This window comes from Eulemur rufifrons, chromosome 23 (genome assembly GCF_041146395.1).
Source record: "Eulemur rufifrons isolate Redbay chromosome 23, OSU_ERuf_1, whole genome shotgun sequence".
NCBI classification, from domain to species: Eukaryota; Metazoa; Chordata; class Mammalia; order Primates; family Lemuridae; genus Eulemur; species Eulemur rufifrons.
Window position 1 is genome coordinate 2,067,412 of NC_091005.1, and position 20,895 is coordinate 2,088,306.

At 61.1% G+C, this 20,895-nt stretch overlaps 1 protein-coding gene across 1 annotated transcript; it reads left to right on the forward strand.

The window, feature by feature from the left end:
- The first annotated feature begins 306 nt into the window (after nt 1-306).
- Nucleotides 307-19,757, forward strand: C23H16orf74 (chromosome 23 C16orf74 homolog). Its single transcript, XM_069497799.1, has 3 exons — nt 307-333; nt 17,134-17,277; nt 19,699-19,757. Exons 2-3 carry the CDS (start codon nt 17,142-17,144, stop codon nt 19,755-19,757), a joined length of 195 nt encoding a protein of 64 aa, XP_069353900.1. The 5' UTR covers nt 307-333; nt 17,134-17,141.
- The last annotated feature ends 1,138 nt before the right edge of the window (nt 19,758-20,895 follow it).

Here is a 20,895-nt window from a genome sequence, read left to right on the forward strand (position 1 = left end):
GGGGGCGTTGGTTCCGCATCATCACCTTGAACTTCATGAGGCTGCGGACATAGCCTTGGCCTTCAGTATATTTAGCTTTGAGGCATCTGAACGTTTTTTCCGCCAGCACAGACTCCGTCTTTGAGCAAATTCAGCCCAGATGTAGTTGGCGGTGCCGTGACCTGGGGTCCGGTGGTTTCTCTCCTCGACGACTTCCTGTTGTGCATTCGAGAGGGCGGGTGCGGGGGCCTGGCCACCTGGGGCCAATAGGAAACAAGTCCCCTCTGAGCACTCTCCTCTCTCCGCAGGCCCGCCGAGGCGCCGACATGGGGCTGAAGCTGTCCTGCCTGAAAGGTAAGGCCTGTGGCTCTGCCCCTGCTCACGTCGGTACCTGGTGGGCAGGAGGGAGGGCGAGGGGAGGGGTGAGGTGGACAGAGTTGGGGGACAAACCCGGAGCCCCAGTGTTGCTGTCCTGGAGAGGGAGCGGGGCCCTGTCCCTTACAGCAGCCCCTGTACACAGCAGGTGCCCTATGCTTGCTCTGACTCTGAGCACTCTTCCAGGCCCTCCTTTCACTGGCAGTTGAGGGATATGGGAAAGTCGCAGTGCTCTTGGGCCTCAGTTTCCTCCTCTGGCTGTGGAGGGTAAGGGAGCAGAGGCCGTGGGAAGGAGCCAGGCGCACACCGGGGCGTTTGCTTTCCTGAAGACACACCTGGGGCCTTTGTCACCCAGATGGGTCTGGCTGGGTGGGCGCCGGGAGAGCGGAAGAACCAGTGGGGAGAAAGTTCTAGAACACCAAACCGTGGAAGGGTGCTGCAGGTGTTGGCAAAGGCAGCCCAGGCCGCTGTCTTGTGCTCTAGACTTTTCTGTCTGGCATCTGGACGGCCTGTGGGCACCTCAGACCACCGCTCCTACTCCCACGTCCCCAGCCTGAAATCCGGGGGTCTCCCTGGACGGCCCCTGGTCCAGGCGCAACGTGCCCGCCAGGCCTGACTGTGGCTCCGTCCTCCCAGGGCAGGTGAGGCAGCCCCGCTTCCGCCCCTCCGACCCTGTGGCCCTGCTGCCTGAGCCCGACTCCGGTGACTGTGGTGCTCTGTGTGTGCCGTGGCTCTAGCCTGCCCGGGCCCTGCCTGTCCTCGGGCGGAGGCCGGCGCTGCTCGCCTGCAGAGGCGGCGTGGCAGGGAGCGGCGGGCCGGGCCGGGGCTCCGACAGCCTGTATCTGAGCCTGGCCTCGGCGCTGCCGCCCTGGGACCTGGAGCAGTGCCTCGGTTTCCTTACCCGTGAAATGGGGCTCACGATGGCACCGTCTCCTGTTCGCCCAGAGCCCGAGTGCCCGGCACACCCTAGCGACTGCTGCTGTCACCGTCCACTTTGTTACTTCCCACATCACGGCCACCAGGCCCTGGGGCCCACGCTCGAGCTGCAGGCCGGCCGAGGGGTCCTGGCTGCAGGCTGCAGACGCTGATGCTACTTAACATGAGGGCGGAGGAGCCTACTGGGAGGCTGAGGGGAGCCCACAGGAGAGGTGCAGTGAGGAGGCAGTGGTGGGAGGCCCCTGCGGGGGTGCACGGACCACCCGTCCGGTTGAGCACCCGCCTGGCCCGGCTGAGGTCTCACTCCCACCGCTCGGCCTGGCAGGGCAGGCGTCTGCATCCCGAGCCCCTCCGAGACTGCGTGCGAAGGCAGGGTAGTGGCTCCCTGGAGAGAATCGGGGCTCTGTTTGCAAAGTGGAATGGGGTGCTGGAGGGGCATCAGGAGCCCACGTCCCCTCCAGGGCCTGGGTCCCTCTGAGACTCCAGGCTGAGCCCACGGAGGAGTGGGGAGATGTTTGTTGACTGAGTATGCGTGAGCAGTGGGGTCGATCCTGTGGCAGCCGGTGGTGAGGAGGTTCAGGGCTGTTGAAGCTCGAGGACTCTCTTCCCTGCAGCGTCGCTGTGGGTTTCCGTGCACAGAGTGGGCATTAAGGACATTTTAAATAATATATGTAACATAAAATGCACTATTGTAATCATGCACGGTTTAATTACATTAAGTACATTCGCACTGTTGAGTCACTATCACCACCGTTCATCTCCAGAGTGAATTTCTCATCATCTCAGAATGAAACTCTGTCCCCTGAACTCCAACCCCCGTCCCCTCCCCCAGCTCCTGGCAGCCACCATTCCCCTTTCTGTCCCTGCGAGTCTGACTCCTCCAGGGACCTCCTATAAGTGGAATCACAGACTGTCATTTTGTGGGTGGCGTCTTCCACTCAGCGTGTTTTCCAGGTCTGCCCGGTGCAGCCAGGGTCAGCGCTTCCTGACTTCTGTGGCTGGCTGAGTGACAGCCCAGTGCGTGGCCACACCACATTTCCTTTGTCCGTCCATCCACCGTGGACACTCGGTTGTTTCCACCTTTCACCTACTGTGTCAGGACATCTTTGATCAAGGAACCGGGCCCCTGGGGGTGTCTCTGGGACCCCTTTCCTTCCAGCCCAAGGCTGGGGCTCGGCCAGGGAGGTAGACCGAGAGGGCGCAGACACTGACGGCGCCTGGGAGATGCACTCCGCCCCCACCCGCGCGAGCAGAAGCGCAGGCAGCAAGCTGGGCTCCTGGGGCTTTTAGCAGGGCCGCCTTCCGGCCCTGGGATCGCTAAGTGCTGGGCCGGGGCCTGCAGCCCAAGGGCGGCTGATGCATTTTTCATTGCTCGCTGTGGTGCTGCCCCTACCCCCGCCCCCCCAGGTGTGGTTTGTGGAGGTGATGAGGCCACACGGGCCTAGGGGTGACTCAGGGTGTGGGGTGCAGGGCCAGAACCCTTCGCACTGCTCTGAACTAAGACAGACCCAGGCCCACCTGCCTGGGGGCTCCAGACCCCCCTGATCTGCATGTTTCCCGTCAGGGACGAGTCACGCAGGAGGGCTCTGGACAGCCCTGCCTGTCCCTGCCTGTCCCTGCAGGCCCCGGACGGCTCCGGGTCCCCGCGGCTGTGGCCGTCCCGCCAGCTGCCTTCCGTTCCATGTCGGGCGTTTGGGCACAAGCGTGGTGCTTCTCGAGACAGTGTCCTTTGCACGGCTCTCTGATGACGTCTCGGAGTTCGTTCGGGGGCTGTTTCCAAACCACACTGTAGATAAAACCATATAGAACGTCTTTGCTTTCTGATTTTTTAAAAAATTATTTCTTTGGGGTAAATTCCATAAATCGCAATGACTGGGTGAAAATAAGATGAATGGTTGACTCTTTTGGGGGCTGGGTCTGGGCGAGGCCCCGTCCTGTGTGCGTGAACTCACCCGTCCTCACGGCAGCCCCGGCACAGGCGCTCTGAGGATTCTCCGTTTCCACATGTGGAAACTGAGGCACAAAAAGCCAGTGCAGTTTGCCCAGGGCCACACACGGGGCCAGGGTGGGATTTGAACCCAGTGCGCCGGTGCCAGAGGTGGCTTCAGCCAGCACAGGTGTGGCCTCCTCAGAGGGAAACATCCTCTCAGGATGCCAAGAACCCTGCAGGATGACGTGCTGGTGTCCCAGGGCTGCTGAGTGACAGTTCCCACACTAGGTGCTTAAAACACCAGGAATTTGCTTTTCTCCCAGTTGCGGAGGCCGGAAGTCTGAAGCCGAGGGCCGTGCCCCTTCTGGAAGCTCTGGAGGAGGAGCCTTCGGGCTCCCCTTGGCTTGTGGCTGCGTCGTGTCTCCGTGGTCACGTGGCGTTTCCTCTTTTGTCTCCTCCCCGTCTTTCCTAAGGACACCTGTCATTCCGTGTTGGGCCCACACTGTCCCAGGATAACCTCATCGCAAGAGCCTTAACTCAGTTACCTCTGCAAAGACCCCGTTTCCAATAGGGCCGCCGTTCGACCTGCGAGAGACGGGTGCTGTCAGCTCACCCCTGGGGCCCGGACACCACGAGTTGCCCTGGGCACCAGGCGCAGGGACCCAGCCAGGCCCCAGGCCCCGTCCCCCTCTGCTCTGGACCTGAAGCCCGGCCCAGGGGCTGAGAACTGCCCAGCTGTTCCCAAGTGACCCTCCCGTCCCCAGCTCTGGACCACGTCCCTGCGTTCAGATCCCAGCTCTGCCCCTTATGAGTGATGTGATCTTGGAGCAGGGCCAGCCTCGTGGCGTGTGACCTCCACAGCTGCACATGGCCCCTGGCTCGGTTTATTGCACTTAACGCCTTTGAACAAGGGGCCTCACGCGTATTTTCCACTGAGCCCCGCAAAGTATGTAGTAGGTCCCTGCCTTGGGGCAAGTGACCTTGTCTCTCTGGACCCCAGTGTCCTCCAGTGTAAACTGAGGCATCCTTCGTTCCGCCACAGGGGTTTAGCGAACGCTGGTTTCTGGAGAGTACTTTAAGGATCACACAGGCAGGACTGTGCCCCGGGGCCACTATCTGGAACTGCCCCATTCAGTGGAAATAAAATGTGACCACACACGGAATCTTAACATTTCTAGTAGTCCTATGCACAAGGTAAAAAGAAACAGGTGGAATTCATTTTAATGTATTATTTAATCCAATAGTTCCAAACATCATCAGTTCAGCATGTGGGGTTTAGTTGGCTGGTCTAGGGGTCCAGGTGGCCTGTCTGGGGGTGTTAATGGGGCTGATCTGGGGGGTTCAGTTCGGTGGTCTGGGGCTATCCTCCCTTCCCTCCTGCAGTCCTGGGAATCTGGTGTAGAATCAGCAGGCTTTCTGGGCCAGAAGGCACCTTTGCACTGATCCTGCAAAGCTTACATTTCACAGATGGGGAAACTGAGGCCCCAGCAGGGAAAGTGGCCACGGCCACACGGGCTGGAATTCAGATGTAAGCTCTCACCAGCGCCTTCCCCACGGAGAGGCAGCTCCACGACCTGTTCTTGTCCCTGGGGAGGTGGGACGAGGGGAGACAGAGGGTGAGACCCGCCCAGGAGATGGGAGGGTCATAGCGGATGCGATCTTCTCTCTTGGCTTCGGTCTGCCCCTCTGCTCCGTCTGGCCTCAGCTCCAAGCACCCCCTGCATCCCCCAAGCTCCCCGCACAGGCTCTGAAAGGATGTCACCACCCAGGACGACACAGGGACCCTTCCCTACGGGGTGGCCTTGTGTTGGCAGCAGACCACGTGTCCGGCTGGGGTGGGCCTCGTCAGCAGCTGTGCTGGCTTCTGTCTGCACCGTGTGTGAGCGTCCTGGGGCTGCTGTGACAAAGGTCACAAACTGGGGGGTGGGGGGGGCTCTTAAAGCAACAGGAGTTTGCTCTCTCACAGTCCTGGTGGCCGGGGCTGAAATGAAGGTGTGGGCAGGGCCACGCGTCCTCCTCAGGCTCCAGGGAGGGTCCTGCCTGCCTCTTCCAGCTTCTGCCTTCCCGTGGCCCCTTCCCTGCTGTGCTCTGTGCCCGAGTCTCCCCTCCTCCTCTTGTAAGGACACCAGTCTCGGGATTTAGAGCCCCCCTAAATCCAGGATGGGCTCCTCATGAGATCCTTAATTTATTATATCCGCAAATAGCTTGTTTTTAAATAAGGTCACATTCTGAGGCTCTGGGTTGATGTGAATTTGGGGGGGGGACACTATTCAGCCCCTACAGGTCACTTCACCCCTGAGCCCCCCGGTGAGTGGCAGGACAGCCCTTGGGGGCAGACAAGGAGAGGGTGACGTGGGAGGGAGGAGCACTCCTGTGCCGGGAGCTATTTCTCTGCAAGTGCCAAGGAGAGCGGGCACAGCACACACCTGAGTGGGGTCCTTCCGCTCACGGGCCTGGCCACGGCAGCTGTGACCTGTGGGAGTGACCCTCGTCCTGTGAAGACAGGCGCCGGGCATCTCTAGGCTCCAGCTGGTGGACATGGGTAACTTCACAATGGGGAGACTGAGGCACAGGGGAGCACGCACTGGCTCGAGGCCGCACGGCCCTGAGCAGGGGCCGGGCTGAGCGGTCTCCGGTCTCCGTGGTCTGTAAGCTCCTCCTCTCCCAGGTGGCAGTGGGCGTGGTCCAGCCACGTGGGTTGCAGTGGGGTCCCTGGACCTGCGGCGTGTCACTGGGAACTAGTCGGACCGTCAGAGCCTCGGGACACATCCAGACCAGCTGAGTCAGAAACTCGGGAATGTTTCAGCAAGTCCTCTGGGGGGTTCCAGAGAGAACCACTGGGGTCAGAGATCCAAGTTCACGTCCTGCTGCTGACCCTGACTCACTTCACGTTCCCGAGCCTCGGTTTCCCAATCTGTAAAATGGAATGATGAAACGGGACTGTCTCCTGCCCCAAAGACGGTGTCCGGCAAACCTTCCACCCCCACTGCGGGCGCAGCTTTAGTGCATGGGACGCTCCGCGGGGAGGAGGTGAGCTGGGGGTGGGACGTTCCCGCCAGAGTGCTGGGATGTGGGGCCACTGTGGGGGACCCTTGGGGTCTCGGGGGTTCCACCGAGGGCGCCGGCTCCATCCCTGGCGAACCCCAGCATCACTGCAGAGTCATCCTGGGCACCGGCTGGTCCCACGACTGTCCTGCTGGGAAGGTCCCTTGGGGCAGCCCGAGGCTGGTTGGGAAGATGGAGACTTTGTCCTGGGTTGATAGCTTGTCACCGTTCTCTGTCATAGACTGCTTTTAGGGCAGTTTTAACACACAGAAAATTGCAGAGGGTGGGACAGGTGTGCCCGTGTGCCCACGGCTTCCCTGTCGCTGACGTCTCGCACTGGTGCGGTGGCCTCGCAACGGTTAATGAGTCGACACGGATCCGTCGTTATCAACCGACGCCCACACTTTGTGCGCGTGTCCGGTACTTCCGTCCCAGGATCCCATCGGGGACCCACATGACATTTAGGCTGCTCTTGGCTGTGACGGTTTCTCAGACTCTCCTTGTTTTTGTGGCCTTGACCACTATGAGCCCATGGTCAGGTGTTTCGCAGGACGCCTTGCTGGGGGGATTTAGCTGATGTCGGTGGGTGTTTTGACAAGTCTATTTGCTGAGTGAGGGCCTGGGGGAGGGCTGGAGCCGGGCGTGTGGCAGTGGTGATGGTGGGGACCAAGGAGGACAGGGCACGGCCCCCGTCAGCCACTGTGAGAGCTGGGACCCCCAGCTGCCTGCGCATGTGTCCGGACTGCCTTTGTCAGGGGGCCCAGCCTGGGGGTGGTTGGTGGCTGGCCGTTCGGACACCCCCTTCAAGACTAGCCCTTGAGCAACCAAAAATCAGGGTCACTCTGTGTCACCCATAGCGGTGCACTCTTGGTCCAGCCAGCAGAATCCACAAACGTGGATTGCGTCCCCACTGTGCGCAGGGCACTGGCCCGGGTCCCAGGGCTACGGGGAAGAACAAGGCAGCCTGGTTCCCGACCCTCAGGAGGGTAAGGAGGGGATGGGTGTTCATGGGAACTGTCCCCTGAATGCTGCTGCTGAGTGCTGAGACGGAGACCAGTGCCTGCCACCCAGGTGGTTGGGACGGCATCGCCCGGGAAGCATCCGGCCTGCCGGAGCTGCCCTAGAAAAGAGCGGGGGTGGGGCGGGTGCTCCAGGCCGCAGGGCCTCCCCCCCCCCACCCCGGGCAGAGGCTGGGAGCAGACGCGACCCTGGCGTGCCTGTCGGAGGCAGTGGATGGACAAAAGCCCCAGACCGAGCCACGCCAGTCAGCTGCGGCCGGGCAGGGAATTCGGAGTTTACACCCGTGGGGCTGGGAGTTCCATGACACGGAAGGGGATGAAAAGCAGGTGTTCCGCTGATGCGTTTGAGCAGTTTTCAGAACCAGCTTGGAGGTTCATAAGATCCAAGGGCGGTCACAGGGTGGGGTCCAAGCCCAGCTGCACCGTGAGTTAGGAAACGGCCATGATTAAGTGCCTGAGTTTCCTGGGCTTCAGTGTCCCCATCTGTAAAATGGGTTCTGGCGTCCTGCCCGTGGGGATCCTGGGGGGGTCCCTCATCTCGCTGCCACCAGTGCCACCGCCAGAGGTCTTCATCCACTCTGCTGACCTCTGCACCCGAGCCTAGAGCAGAGGCCTGGCCCTCAGTGGGGACATACTGATTCTAAAACCTATTTGTTTAACTGAGATTCAGATGTAACTGGATGGTCCTATATGTTTTCTGGCAGCCCAGGGACAGGTGGCAACGTCTGGAGACATTGCTGGTTGTCGCGACTGGGTGCTTCAGTGTCTAGAGGCCAGGAATGCCACCAAATATGCCACAGCGCACAGGTCAGAAGGACCCGGCCACGCTGGGCAGTGCGGCCGCCGGGGACCCTGCGCCTACACCTCCGGCGTTTCCAGGGGCCGGGCGGGGCCAGGCGGGGGCAGGCGGGGGCAGGCGGTGGGGCTTTGCTTGCTCTCTGGGACTTCTTCTTTTTTTTTTTTTTTTTGAGACAGAGTCTCGCTTTGTTGCCCAGGCTAGAGTGAGTGCCGTGGCGTCAGCCTAGCTCACAGCAACCTCAAACTCCTGGGCTCAAGCGATCCTCCTGCCTCAGCCTCCCAAGTAGCTGGGACTACAGGCATGCGCCACCATGCCCGGCTAATTTTTTCTATATATATTTTAGTTGGCCAGATAATTTCTTTCTATTTTTAGTAGAGACGGGGTCTCACTCTTGCTCAGGCTGGTCTCGAACTCCTGACCTTGAGAGATCCACCCGCCTCGGCCTCCCAGAGTGCTAGGATTACAGGCGTGAGCCACCACGCCCGGCCTCTCTGGGACTTCTGCTTTCACAGTCGTCCTCTGCAGGGTGCCTGCTCCTGTGCCCATTTTAGGGATGAGTAGACTGAGGGTCAGGGAGGGGTCACTGCCGAGAAGCAGTGGGACCAGGGCTGGACCCAGTCTTCTGAGCCGCACCCCTGCATCCTGCTCCCCTGCATCCTGGGGTGCCTTCTCAAGACTCCACCATGGCCCCCACATCCCCTGATCTCTGCTCCTGCCTCCCAAAGTCCATGTCTGCCTCTGTCAGCCACGCACACGCCCTGGGCTTGTCCCCTCATCGCTGCACGGACTTCTCTGCTCCTCACCTTCCTGATGGTCATTGGGACCCAGGGCCGCAGGGTATCCTCGCCCTGGTGGCCTCCCCAGAGGGGCTGGAGCCGGGATGAGAGGGGCCCTGTGCTGGGCCTGGGGAGGACTGGCCGGGAGGGAGGGAGGGAGGGCCGGCGGCCTGGCGGGCAGAGCCTGGGCTGAGCACCTTCTCCCCGCCTTGCGGGGCTCAGGCCTCCTCTCAGGCTCTCCCTCCAGCGGCTCATCCCTGACGCAAGCCAGGGCTTTTTCCTTAATTAAAAAGAGATTTAAAACATCCACTGCCGTCTCTATTGGGCCCCGGGCTGCCTTGGAAAGGTAAAACCGCCAGAGCTGCCCCAGCCTCATCCGTAATAACACACGGCTTTCCCTGTAATTGGAATTAAAAAAAAAAAAAAAAAAGACTAAGTGCATCTGGAACCCTCAGAGGCATTTGTCAGTTTGTTTTCTGAAAGACCTGCACTAAATCCAGAGCCCCGGTCATCTCCGAGGGATTAGTGCCAGCGCCGCTCAGCCCCTGCGGCCCCCGTGTCTCTGCCCCAGGGCCTTTGCGCCTGCCAAGGCTGCCCCCGCGCCCTCCATCCCTCCCGCCGCTCTGCGACTGGCCCCTCGGGGAACCCTTTTCCAACCCCCGCAGCTCCCCTAAGTCCTGCCTCTCCCTCCCGGGGTCGGGCCCACCGTGCCCCCTGGTCCCTTCTTTCCCCGGCCCAGGCTCTAGGAGCTGGTTTTGTGCCCCTGCCCCAGGAAGGCACAAATCCTGTGTGACCTGAGCAAGGTCTGTGACTCCTCGGAGCCTCAGTGAGCCTGTCTGGGAGATGGGGTCTGCCTCCCGGGGAGGACCAGCTGAGGAATTAATTCTCTTGGGGTGCTCACACAGCCCAGCCTCCCGGGAGCACTGTCCTCGAAGCTCAGCCTCGTGGACCCCACCCAGTGATAGCTTGAATCACTGGGGACCCTCCCTGTTTTTTTCCACCCGACCCTGAAACCTTTGGGGCCCCATTGCAGCTGCGGGAGCCTGGAGCAGGAGCTGGGAGATGCCATGTATGGGGCAGGCAGAGAATGGTGTTCTTAGCTGCGTCCCCAGCACCCAGAGCGATGCACGGCACATAGTAGGTGCACAATAAATGCCTGTGGACTGAGCACCTGCCCTGCCCAGGCTCAGTGCTGCAAAGGAGGCTGGCGCCTCCGACTCTGCCGGTGAGAAGGCCTGAGAGAGGCGAAGCCACCGTAGGCAGCAGCTCAGAGGGTCTGACTCACGTTTCCTCCTTCCTCAGCCCCTGGCCGTTCCGGTACAGCAAGGAAAAAATGTCCCCGAGTGTTAGGTTGGAACCAGGAATGTTTTGCTTAGCACCCACTCCAGCTGTGCAACCGCAAGGGGGGCACAAGGGCCCCACCTGTGCTCGGGGCTATGTGTAACAGCAGCTGTGGCACTCAGGGGTGCTCAGTGTTGGCAGAATCCAAGAGTGAGTGCTAAGATTAAAACCTCATGGTGTAGGCCGGGCGCAGTGGCTCACGCCTGTGATCCCAGCACGCTGGGAGGCCGAGGCGGGCGGATCGCCTGAGCTCAGGAGTTTGAGACCAGCCTGAGCAAGAGCGAGACCCCGTCTCTACTAAAAATAGAAAAATTAGCTGGGTGTGGTGCATGCCTGTAGTCCCAGCTACTCGGGAGGCTGAGGCAGGAGGATCGCTTGAGGAGTTTGAGGTTGCTGTGAGCTAGGCTGACGCCGCTGCACTCTAGCCGGGGCAGCAGAGAGAGACTCTGTCTCAAAAAAAAAAAAAAAACACAAAAACCTCATGGTGTTAACGACAGCTGTGGTTACAAAGCACGCACTGCAAGGCCAGCTCTGGGGTTTCTCATCTGCAAAATGCACATGGTTGTTGCACCCGGCTTGGATGGTGTGAGGACTCAAGCGTGGTGCTTAACCTCTGTCCCCGTTGCACACGGGCACTGTTATTTACCCTCTTCTGTAGGTGAGGAAACAGAGGCCCAAAGAGGTGGAGCCACTGCCCAGGTGGATGCAGCCCAGGTATACCTCCAGGTCTCCACTGCACTGTGGGTCCACCAGGTCGGCACCGGCTGTGTGTGTGACGGTGCCGTGGGGAAGAGGGACGTGGTCCCAGGTGGGGCCTCTGAGTGGGCACCAGGGTTTTTTTAAATTTTATTTTTATTGACTTTTTTATTTTTATTTTTTAGAGATAGGGTCTTGCTGTGTTGCCCAGGTGGGAGTACAGTGGCGTGATCATAGCTCACTGCCGCCTCCAACTCCTGGGCTCAAGCAACCCTCCCACCTCAGCCTCACGAGTAGCTGGGACTACAGGTGTGCCACCACACCTGGCTAATTTTTAAAATTTTTTGGGGTAGAGATGGGGAGTTTTTCTATGTTGCCCAGGCTGGTGTCCAACCCCTGGCCTCCCATAGTCTAAGTGCTGGGATTACAGACGTGAGCCACCTCTCCCGGCCTTAGGGGTGCTGTTTTTAAAAGAACCAGGAGAGGGCGCCCTTGAGCCGTGATGCCCACAGAGTCCTTGCTCTTGGCTCCAGCTCCTGTCCCCGAGGCCTCTGGGTGGTCTGGGGGCCAGTGAGAGCTGGCGCAGGGAATGGTGTCCTGTCCCCGGGACCTGGGCATCCTGGGAAGAGCCTGGATGTGGGGTCTGGGGCATGGGCTCACCCGGCTCAGGGCTTTTGAAGGGTGGGAAGTGGGGGTGGATGCCCGCAGGAGTGGGGGCAGGGATGAGCTCAGAGCCCGGCCTGGGGTGCTTAGGAAGGGGGTGGCTGTCTGCTCCCCCCACCTCGGGTCCCCCAGGCCCCAGCCACTGGGTCCCCGTGGGTCATTTCCCACACCTGGTGTTTCATTCCTACATTTTTACAGCCAGGGAAACTGAGGCTGAGAGTAAAGCCACTGTTCCCACGGCCGCCCTCGCTCTGGGGTTCCCAGGCCTGGCTGTTGGGGTCACCTCAGAGTTTCTTGAGGTCCTGGTGCCCCTCCCATAGCAGTGAATCAGCCCCTCCGGGGTGGGGTCCCGGGGGAAGGTCAGCCCCAGGGCCCAGGGCCCCTCAGGCGCCAGGGTTTCGGGGTCTGGTTTGCTGCAGAGTCGGGTCAAGGCCTGGTGGCCGCCAGCACTGGGCTGAGCTGCCCTCCCGGGCCTGGGTCCCTGGGCCCCCCTCCCTGCCCCCATCCCTCCCTGGGGCCCGGCGCCCTGGAATCCCAGACAAGCCTTTCCCCTCAGGAAATAGGCCTTTAATAGCCCGGGGCAGGCACATAATTAACAAATAACAATTCTGGCCTTAGCACAAATGAGCTCCTTGTCTGGGGCAGGGTTGGCATTTGTTTTTTAATCCCCAAAGTTGGCTTTATCCTCCCGAGAGCTTTTCCCTCCTGCTCAGCCATCTCTGCCCCTGACGGTGGGCAGCCCTGGGGTTGGAGAGACGCCGGGGTCCTTCCTCCCCCTTGCCCAGCCGCCTCCTCCTGCCTCTCCTTTCCCCTTCCCTTCCCCCTACTCCCTCCGCCTTCCTCCCTCTCCTTCTCCTACCTCTCTCCCCCTCTTCTCTTTCCCTCCTCCCCCTCCTCCCTCCCCTCTTCTTTCCCTCCTCCCCTCCTCCCTCTCCTCTTCTTCCCTCTTCCTCCTCCTCCCTCCCTTCTTCCTTCCCTCCTCTGCCTCCTCCCTCCCCTCTTCTCTTTCCCTCCTCCCTCTCCTCCCTCTCCTCTTCTTCCCTCTTCCCCCTCCTCCCTCCCCTCTTCCTTCCTTCCTCTGCCTCCTCCCTCCCTTCTCTTTCCCTCCTCCCCCTCATCCCTCCCTTCTTCTTTCCTCCTCCCCCTCTTCCCTCCCCTCTTCCTTCCCTCCTCTGCCTCCTCCCTCCCCTCTTCTCTTTCCCTCCTCCCCCTCCTCTCCTTCCCTCCTCCTCCTCCCTCCCCTCTTCCCTCCTCCCCCTCCTCCCTCTCCTCTTCCTTCCCTCCTCCCCTCCTCCCTCCCCTCTTCCTTCCCTCCTCCCCCTCCTCCCCCTCCTCCCTCCCCTCTTCCTTCCCTCTTCCTCCCCCCCTCCCTGCCTTCAGCATCTCTCCAGGGCTCACAGAGGACCTGACGCTTTCAGACTGGGATTGTGGGCTTTGTCCTCAAGCTCCACACAAGCTAAAATGCAAATGTGGGACGTTTTATTTTAGAAGCTTGGAATAGTCACTGAGGAAGGGGCTTTGGAGACTGAGCAGGGAGGCTCCTTCCTGGGACAGACACGTCACCGTCACCATCACTGGAGCCTCCCTGTGTTGCGCAGCCCCAGGAGTGGCTCTTTATGGACGATAATAGAGAGAGTGTGAACGGGGCAGAGCCTCCGGGCCGCTGGCAGCCGAGTGCTTCCCATGAATCCATTCTTTCATCAGGGACAGGAGAGGCCGCCACTGCCCACCTGCAGCCAGGGGTTTGCGTTTGGGTTTTGTTTGGGGATTAGCAAGGACATCAGGCACGTCCCAGATCCAAACTCCCTGCCAGTGCCAGGGGGTACAGAGCAGGGACTGGTTTGCAAACCGCAGCCCTTAGGCTCAAGCCTGCCCACTGCTTGTTTTTTTAAATAAAGTTTTATTGGGACGCGGCCACACCCGTTCCTTTCCATATGTCTATGGCCGCTTTCAGGCTACAGGAGCAAAGCTGTGTATATATCTGGGATGACCCACAAAGCGAAAAGTATTCACTGTCCGGCCCCTTTCCGAGAAACTGCCGGCTCCGTTCCGTAGGATCAGGGCTGGTGAAGGCAGCCAGACCCGGGTGTGGGTTCGGGTCCTCCTCGGCCACCCACCGGCTGTGCAGTCCTGTGCCAGCTGTTACTCTCTCGGGTCCTCAGTTTCCACATCTGGGAGGCGGGTCTGACAATGCTGACACAGGGTGGCGGTGAGGACTGAGGAGGAGGAGGTGCTCGGTGGGCCCCAGCCCACGTGGGTCCCTTTACAGGTGGCAGCACGTGGGCCCTCTCCACGTGGCTTCCTGTGGTCCGTTCCTCACCGTGGGCCTCCGCGGGAGGTTACGGCAGAAACGTCCTGTTCTTTAAAGAAGGCCCCCACCACTTTAAACCCGGTTCCGAGAGGCCTCGGTGGTCTCACGGGGGCTTGTAGTCCCACGGGGGGAGGTGGCCTCTCCCTGCAAAGCTCACCAGGGTCGAGGGCCACGGGGTCTTGGATTGAGGGGGACAGGATTGGGGTTCAGAGGATGGGGAGGCAGCTGGGGCATTGCTCGGGGGTGAGGGGCAGGTACTAGTGACTCCAGGCTGGAGAGCGAGGTGAGGCGGGTGGGCCACCTGCATGGCTTGGGCTCACCTGGCACTGGCTGTGTGCCAGGCACACGGTGTCCTCGCCCAGCCCAGAGAGGGGGGTGATCCCACCCCACTGTCGTCTGTGGAAACCAGAAGCTGCAAGAGTCAGGCTAACTGCCATGCTGGGGCGCTCAGCGCACACAAGACCACCCACACTTCTGACCCCAGCTGCACGTTTGGGGGTTCCCCACGACACCCTCACATTTGGTAATTTGCTGGAAGGACTCTCAGAACTCACTGGAAGCTGTTGTGCTCAGTTTACAGCTCATTCCAGGGAAGGGACCCAGGTTAAGATCCGCCAAGGGAAGAGGTCAGAGGGCAGAAGCAGGAGGGTTTCGGCACGCGCCGTGGCTGTGCTCCCAGCGGCCTGGCGGAGCCCTGCCAGCCAGGGAGCCCTCAGCCTCCGCGTCCGGGCTTCTTACTGGGCACGACGGGTTGAATGTGTCTCCCCAAAATGCACATGTCAAATTCCTAGCCCCCAGCGCCTCAGAATGTGACCTTCCTGGGAACAGGGTCTTTGCAGATGGGATTAACTAAGATGAGGTTTTATAGCTATCCCTGACTCAAGCCACGCATCCAAAACATCTGTACCCCTTAATATTTTGAATTAAAAAAAAATTAAGATGAGCTCGTACTAGAGTAGGGTGGGCCCCTAGTCCAGGGTGACTGGGGTCCTTGTAAAAAGGAGGAATTCGGACACAGACACGCCCACAGGGAGGATGCCACGTGGAGACAAGAGGCAGAGATGGGGGGGGCTGTTTCTGCGATCCTGGGAGTACCGAAGGTCGCCAACAAGCGCCAGGAGCTGGGGGAGGCCTGGAGCAGATTGACCGTCTCGGCCTCAGAAGGAGCCAAGCCTCCCGGCACCTTCCTCCCGGACTCCGGCCCCTAGATCTGTGGGACGATGAATTTTTGTTGTTTAAGGCCCACCACCCCCGCGTGTGACGCTGGGTTGTGGCGGCCCCCGGAAACGAGCACACGGTGGGCCTCAGGCTGCCGTCTCCCTGGGCGCGACCCAAAGCCCCCACCACAAATCACGTGTTTGGACATCCGGTGTGACCGAGGCCCCCCAGGGAGACAAAGACGCCCCTGTCAGGCAGCACGGTCCGAGGGCCAGGGGAGCACCCCCGGGACCCAGGACAGAGACCAGACCTCCTCTGGGCCAAGGTCACTGTTTTTACTACACAATGGCCCAGAGAGGAGATGTGACTTGCTCAGGGTCACACAGCTGGTGGCCGGACTCCAAAGCCAGTGCTCTCACCGCTGTGCCTGCTGCCTTCAGCTTTTCTGACACAGCCTCGGTCACGCCGCAGACGGACCAAGAATTTGGCCGGAATTGCATGACTCGGGTCGCCTGGACGCACGTGCTTTTGTGGACGGATGCCAACTGTCCTTGACGGTCACGGTGTGACCTGCCCCTCAGAGAAACTCCTCTTAGGTCAGCAGGGGTCAGCCTGAGAATTGCACCCTGTGACTTCTCGCAGCCAGGGGCACGCTCTGCCCCTGCCGTCCCTCCCTCCCGGGGTCCGGGGAGCGGCTTTGCCGACTCCGTCCGTTCTCTAGGGCTGCAGGACAAAGCACTCAAGACTTAGTGGCTTAAACAACAAATCTTTATTCTCCTGGGGTTTCTGCAGGTCAGGAATTAAGGGACGGCTCAGCTGGGTGGTTCTGGCTCAGGGTCAGTCATGACGTTACACTCACGGTGGCAGCCCGGGCTGCAGGCTCATCTGGCAGCTGGCCTGGGGCTGGAGGGTCCACGGCCGCAGCTGTCGGCTGGAGGCCACGGTTCCTTACCATGTGGCTTCTCCCCGGGCTGCTTGAACAGCCTCAGAATACGGCAGCTCCTTCCGCCAGGGCAGGTGGTCCGAGAGAGAGCAGGGAGGAATCCGCAGTGTCTTTATGACCTCACTTTGGAAGTCACACCCCGTCACCTCTATCCTATCCTGTTCACTGGAAGCGAGTCAGTAAGTCCACCCCACACTCAAGGCCTCAGACTCCCGTGGAAGTGTTTTAGAGCCACCACACGGACCCTACGGGGATCGTTTAGGGGCGTGTCCCGGCGGTGGTCACGGGAGGGCTGAGGGCAGCGGGGAGAGTAACCCCCCATCGCTCCCCTCCTGCTGGCCAGGGCGCTGCTGCTGGAGCTGATCGATCCCAGCCCGGCACCGTGTGCGGAGAGAAGTGGTCGGGCAGAGAGACGAGGACTTTTACACCCAGTATGATGGTGCCGGAAGCCTTTTTGTTTCATTGAAGATTTCAAGCACCCCTGATTCCGCTGTCCCGGGCACTGTGCTAGGCTCGAGGGAAACACAGATGTGTGGAGTGGTGGCTGTCCTCCGGATGCTCGGGCACAGGCAGACAGAAACAGGAGCTGGTGGTGGCGGTGCTGTGTGGCCAGCGCTGCAGGATCTGATGCGTGAATGAGCGCAGATGGGCAAAGCGATCAGATCTGTCGGGGCGTCTGCCCCAAGGAAGGGCCTGTCGTGTTGGGTTTTGAAGGATAAGTAGGAGCTCGTTACCCTGGCAAAGGAGGAAAGCGCATCCCAGGCTGGGAACAGCCCAGTGAATTTGGGGAGCCGTGAGCGGTTTGGGAAGTGGGGGGGTGGCTGGGAATGAGGCTGCAGGGAGGTGGGGCGTGAGGTGGGGCGTGACGGCTGAGCGCTAGACCAAGGGGCCGACTCGCCTGCCATTAGCATTTCCCCGAGTACGTTCACGATTATGGTTCTGCGAGATGTTAACGGTGGTGGGGGGGCATCATTTAACTCCCCTGAGCCTCAGTTTCCTCATCTGTGAAGTGGGGACAGCCATTCCCGCTCTGCTGAGGGTCCTCGGGGCTCGCAGTGCTGGGGAGGGGCGGGGCGGCCAGCGCGGGCGGTTCCCCAGCGGCCACTGATGCCTGTCTCTCTGTTGTGTGTGTCCGTGTGCGTCCCACGGCCTGCCTTCTCAGGCTTTAAAATGTGTGTCAGCAGCAGCAGCGGCAGCCACGACGAGGCCCCCGTCCTGAGCGACAAGCACCTGGATGTGCCCGACATCATCATCACCCCCCCGACCCCCACGGGCGTGATGCTGCCGAGAGACTCGAGGCAGACAGGTGAGGCGGTCCTGCCACCGTTGCCAAGCCGGGTCGGGTCTGGGGGGCCCCCTTCTCTGTCCCCACCACCTCCTGGCTTTCTGGAGAATCTAAGGTCAGCTCTGTGTCCTCCCAGCCGTGGCCCCAGCCGTGGCCCCAGCCCCAGGAGATGGGGGCTGGGGAGTAACGAGGGGAAACCCCGGCAGCAGCAGGGGACAGCTGATGGGCGCCGGCCCCCCACACGCGGCTCCCGCCAGCCAGGACGAGATGGGTGTGTGTGCTGTCCCCTGCCAGCGGGAGGACGTGCTCCATCGTGTGGCTGGACGGAACAGACGTGGCAGCAGCCCACGCCCGGGCGGAGGAGACGGAGTTTCTCCCAGCGAGAGGGCGGGAGGGCGAGGCCCAGGCTGGCACCCGGCCGCCCCTGCGCGGGCGGCTCTGGAGCCGTGGCGCCCGCCGTCCGCTTCCTGGCTGCACAGGGTTCCCTGAGCCAGGCCTGCTGCCGGGAGTGGTGACGATGGTGATGACTGTGACGGGCCGCGCGTACTAAGCATAACGAGTGATTTTCTCGTCTAGTCCCCACGGCAACTCTGTGTCAGGTACACACTCCGTCCCATTTTATGGATGGATACACTGAGGTTCAGAGAGGTTGAGACACTTGCCGTGCAGCTGGTACGTGGCGGAGGAGGGATTCAGACCCAGGCTGGACGCCCTCCCAGCGGGTGACAACACTCACCTGATCCGCTCTCGTGACGTGTGTGTCCCGCTGGGCCCGTGTGTGGGGCGCCCAGCGCTGATGAGCTGGAGTGCGTGGAAGGCATGGTCTGGGAGGGGGCTTGAGTAGACTGTTCTAGAAGTCCTCAGTTTGGGTCTCAGCGTGCCCCACACAGCATGTGACCGGCAGAAAGCCACTGGACCCCGCTGGGTTGGGCCGTGCTCAGTATTTTTTTTTTTTTTTTTGTTGAGACAGAGTCTCACTTTGTTGCCCAGGCTAGAGTGAGTGCCGTGGCGTCAGCTTAGCTCACAGCAACCTCAGATTCCTCGGCTTGAGCGATCCTACTGCCTCAGCCTCCCGAGTAGCTGGGACTACAGGCATGTGCCACTATGCCCGGCTAATTTTTTCTATATAGATTTTTAGTTGTCCATATAATGTCTTTCTATTTTTAGTAGAGACGGGGTCTCGCTCAGGCTGGTCTCGAACTCCTGACCTTGAGCAATCCACCCGCCTCGGCCTCCCAGAGTGCTAGGATTACAGGCGTGAGCCACCGCGCCCGGCCCGTGCTCAGTATTGATGGCGACAGGGCACGTCCCTGCGTGGCCTTTCCGGGTGCCTGGCACCGGGCTAAATGCTTTTCACAAATCTCATTTAACTCCCACCCAGCCCTGTGAGCTGGGAGAACGGTCCTCACTCTAGTTTAGAGCTGCGAGAGCTGCCTTCACCTCCTGCCCACAGCGGCGTCTCATCAGGGAGCTCGGGGTGGCGGCCAGAGCCCCAGGTCCCTGGCTCTGCGGCCGCAGTCCCTTCCCTCCCCGAGCCGCGGTGTCCTCTGTGAAGCGGGCCCTGCTGTGAGCCCCGGGAGGGCGTGGCTGCTCCGGAAGGCCTGCGGGCTGACCTTTCAGGCCGGAGGCCCCAAGACCCCAGGAAGGTTCCTGGACCTGGGAAGGCTCCTTTGAAGCTTAAGCAGCCCTGGGGGGAAGATTTGCCTGGAGGGACTGGCGAGGGTGTCCCCGCTGGACTGTGCCGTCTCCCGCCCTCCACTCTTCCCTGGAGAAGGGATGCATGGGAGCGGGCGCTCCGGCCTTGGAGCCAGAAGACCCTGACTCTGGGTCTCTGTGTGCCTGGGAGCAGGAGCAGCGCCCCACCCACCCAGCCTCAGTTTCCTCATCTGTAACAGGGAGATGGCAGTGCCTGCGGGAGGTGGGCTAAGACAGGGGCCAGGAGCAGTGCCTCGGTGGCGGCTGCGTAGCTGATACTCCTGACAGTGGTACTTGAGCAAGAGAACAGGTCACCAGACCTGGTTAGCACTTCCTCCCGGGCTGCTTGGTGTGCTCACCTGACTCCGAGGGCTCCTCTGTCGGGGTTGAGAGGGGAGAGAGAGCCAGGCTCTGCCTGCCTTGCAGGGGCCACCCTGGGGGACTTGGAGCAGGTCTCCCCGACCCCCGGCTCCGGCTCCTCTTTGAGACCACAGTGCGGGCGTTGATCCTCTCCCCTTCCCCGAAGAGGCTGAGCCGGGGCGGGGGGGGGGGTCTGGTGGGTGCAGTCGCAGGGACCCACCCCAGCCAGAGACTTTGAGGACTAGGCATTGAGAGGGGGCCCAGGGGGTGCCCACAGATCCCCGAGAGACCCAGCGAGACCAGAGGAGCCCCGGCCCTGAAGCTCCCGGGGAAAGGGGCTGGGTGGGGTGGGGAGGGTCACGAAGGTGTTAACCCTCTTTTTCCCAGTCTGGCTGGACGAGGCGGGGTCATGCCCGGATGATGGAGAAATCGACCCCGAAGCCTGAGGAGTCCCAGGAAGGGGATTTGTACGCGGCTCCCGCTCCAGCACCCCTTGCCCAGGTGTCCCGGGGACGTGGCTGCCTGGGCAGGTGTGGACAGGACACTGGGACACTGAGTGAGTCCAGCCCCTGCCAGGAGAGGTGCGGCAGGACCAGCCAGGAACCCGGCCTGCCTGCTTCCAGAACAGTCTCCCCCAGGCCCCGCTGAGTGGACCAGGCCTCCGACCCCTCCATGCTCCTGCTGACCCCGACGTGGCGAAAGGTGATGCCGTGGTGATGGCTGTCGGGGTCCCAGGGAGGGGCTCCGTTCTGGACAGGTGCCCTCCCGGCACCCTGGGCCGTGCGGACACGTGGCCCCAGGGTCAACACAGACAAGAACTTCTTGCGAGAGGAGTGGCCCCGTTTTATACAAGTTGTTGTACAGAGACTGATACAGTCCAAAAAGCGATTTATAATTCCTGTTTTGCATTATAAATAAAGATCCTCCGTAATGAACATCCCACTTCTTGGATTGGGAGGGGGAGACGGAGCACACCCGGGTAGAGACGGGGTTTTCGGAGCGTAGCTTAGCGCGCTGGGGCCCGTCTGGCTGTGACGGGCCTTTGGTGATCTGAGCCCCTCAGTGCTGAGGCTTACAGTGTGACACACACATTTAGCACAACCTGAGGGCTGGGGACAGCCGGCTGGAGCCAGACTGCATCCCCCGCCTTCACGTCCAGACTCAGGGCAGAGGAAGACGGGAGCCACCATCTTCCTCTTTTCGCCTTGACCTGCTGGCTGTCCCCTGTCCCCTGGGCTCTTGCCATTCTCTGCCTTGTCATCCTCCAGTCAGCTCCCAAATCGTCTGTGAGGGCTCTTTTCACGTTCAGCGGCCACTGCCTTTGTGGCATTGATTTCACTGCCGTCATCCCTTGCCCCTGCCCGCAGACCCGGTCTGGCCCCGGGACAGCTCGCCCGGACGGTTGATGTGCCCTCCGGGCGGCATATCTAGCGGGTGCTGCTGGTGCCACCCGTTTCTGGGACGGTGGCATTCCACTGCAGGCACCTCCTCCTTTTCCGAAGCCTCCTCTGGTGCAGGAGCGGGGGCAGGGGCAGGGGGTCTGGGCGGTTAGCACCCTTGGGAGCAGCCCTCGCCCCACCCAGG

Coding starts and splice junctions, on each gene's coding strand:
- C23H16orf74 (XM_069497799.1), top strand. CDS start 17,142: ATGTGTGTCAGCAGCAGCAGCGGCAGCCACGACGAGGCCCCCGTCCTG. Junction 17,278..19,698: donor GAGAGACTCGAGGCAGACAG/GTGAGGCGGTCC, acceptor TCTTTTTCCCAG/TCTGGCTGGACGAGGCGGGG.